The 1,995-nt window shown below is 26.3% G+C and overlaps 1 protein-coding gene across 1 annotated transcript in view; it reads left to right on the top strand.

Moving 5' to 3' along the window:
• Window positions 1-922, top strand: part of LOC107641921 (salicylate carboxymethyltransferase) — a gene marked incomplete at its 3' end in the record, with an annotated part of 2,806 nt that extends 1,884 nt beyond the window's left edge. The window contains 1 exon segment of the mRNA XM_016345306.2: window positions 650-922. Coding sequence (XP_016200792.1) covers window positions 650-922 — 273 coding nt within the window.

Raw genomic sequence — 1,995 nt, 5'->3', positions numbered from 1 at the left:
TTTTATCCAAAAATTTTTTTCAAGTTCCACTGGATGTAACACAAATTATTATTAGCAGATATATTTGTACATGGTGCTGGCTTATGTATATAAAGAGGAGCAAAAGAAATTCATATAGTAGGGCTAAAACGTAAGATTTTTAAGTCTATTGTTTTTGTTTTTTAAATTTTTTTTTCAAATTATAGAGACCGTTTAGCAAAAAGTAAAATTAGAGGTCCGATTTCAGCTTTTAAATTTTTAAACTTTTTTTGAAATAAAAATAGAAGAGTCTTATTTAAATGTTCATTTTTTTATTTTTTAAAACAGAAATTAAAAAATATTTTAAAATTTTTTAATTCTACAAAAATAGAAATTGGAGGTCTAATTTTTTTTTCAAAGTCTGATTTTTTTACTTTAAATTAAATAGTATCACGTTTGAGAATAATATTCCAACAATTTATAATCTTAAAAAAATCATTTCCAACCCAATTTCAAAAGTAATTTTCATATAAAGGGGTCTATTTATATGAATGATTGATTTTTTCAAATTCAGAGAATAATTTTCCTAATTTGGCTTTTCACCTTTTTCATTATGCGCATGCCCTGGACCATACACATTGATGGTTTATTATGTCATCATCATGATGATGATTAATGATTATTCATGCAGGTTCCACCAGCACTATATGACAAGGAGGGAAATTCATTGAACAAAGGGTGTGTATACATTTCAGAGTCAAGCCCTGAAGTGGTTCAAAAAGCATACTTGAATCAGTTCCAACAGGATTTTTCGTTGTTCTTAAGATCAAGGTCTGAAGAACTAGTTGTGGATGGGAGGATGGTACTCATATTTCTGGGAAGGAGAGGCACAGAACATGTTGATAAAGGCAACTCTTTCTTCTGGCAGATTCTTTCTCGTTCATTTGCTATTCTTGTCTCACAGGTACATTTTTTTCCCGTGAATTGGAAAAGCATACATAGAAATATAATTTAGTATATCCTGAAATTGATCCTTATTAACGAATGTTAAATTAGATATTTTATTTTTCAATAAATTTTTATTATTTTTAAAGTCTTTAAACTAAATTCTAATAAAAATTATTATAAGATAAACTAGTCCTCTCTGGAGAAAAACCAATTTTTTTAAAGACTTCTAAAGTAATAAAAAATTGTTAAAATTCAAAACATCCAATTTAAAATTTGTTCGATACCAATTTGATTATTATGCCTTATAATTTTACGAGATAATAGTTCATGGCATCATTTACAATGGTATGGCCAAAAAGTCTAGATATCACATTTTTCTGAAGAGAGACAAAATTTTAGCATAAAATAAAAGTAAACATGTATGTAATCTAAGATCCCAATTATAATGGTTTCTATCGATTATTCATACCAGAATTAAATAATATTTTAATTAGTACAAAAACATTATCATTTCTTTTATGTAAAAAAAATCATTCATGTAATCAAGTCTAAGATTACTTGTAAATTGAAAATATTTTGGTTTTATTTTAGTCCTTACATAAAAACGGTTTAAATCCAAATGTTTTTAAAATAATTTAGTTTAAGTCCCTGTTGTTATTTTGTTTAATTTGTAATCTATATATGAAATTAATATTGTTTTTAAAGTTTTCAAAAAATATGGTATTTGGCTTAAATAAGCTTTTGGACCCTATGAAAGGTTTCTTTTGGTAATAAAAATGAAACGTTGTCTAATCTAATTTAAGGCTTTGGTTTGCTCAATTAAGTGCTAATTTGATAGGCTACTAAAGCAACAGACTAAAATATTAGCATGACAGAATTAGTCTAACTAGTATATTTAATAGTATGGATGACAATAATATTACTTAAATTCGTAGGTATTCACTTTATCTTTATTCACTCAAGACGGGTAATTACCTATTCGAATGCAAGTCGAATTTTTAATAGGGTGGAATTTTGGACACGCCAGCGAGTTGGATTTAAGTGATATTTCTGATGTATATATAATAAATGTGATATACATAAAATAAT

The sequence above is a fragment of the Arachis ipaensis genome, chromosome B05, assembly GCF_000816755.2.
Source record: "Arachis ipaensis cultivar K30076 chromosome B05, Araip1.1, whole genome shotgun sequence".
In the NCBI taxonomy this organism is placed as follows: Eukaryota; Viridiplantae; Streptophyta; class Magnoliopsida; order Fabales; family Fabaceae; genus Arachis; species Arachis ipaensis.
This window is presented reverse-complemented; position numbering and strand designations above follow the sequence as displayed.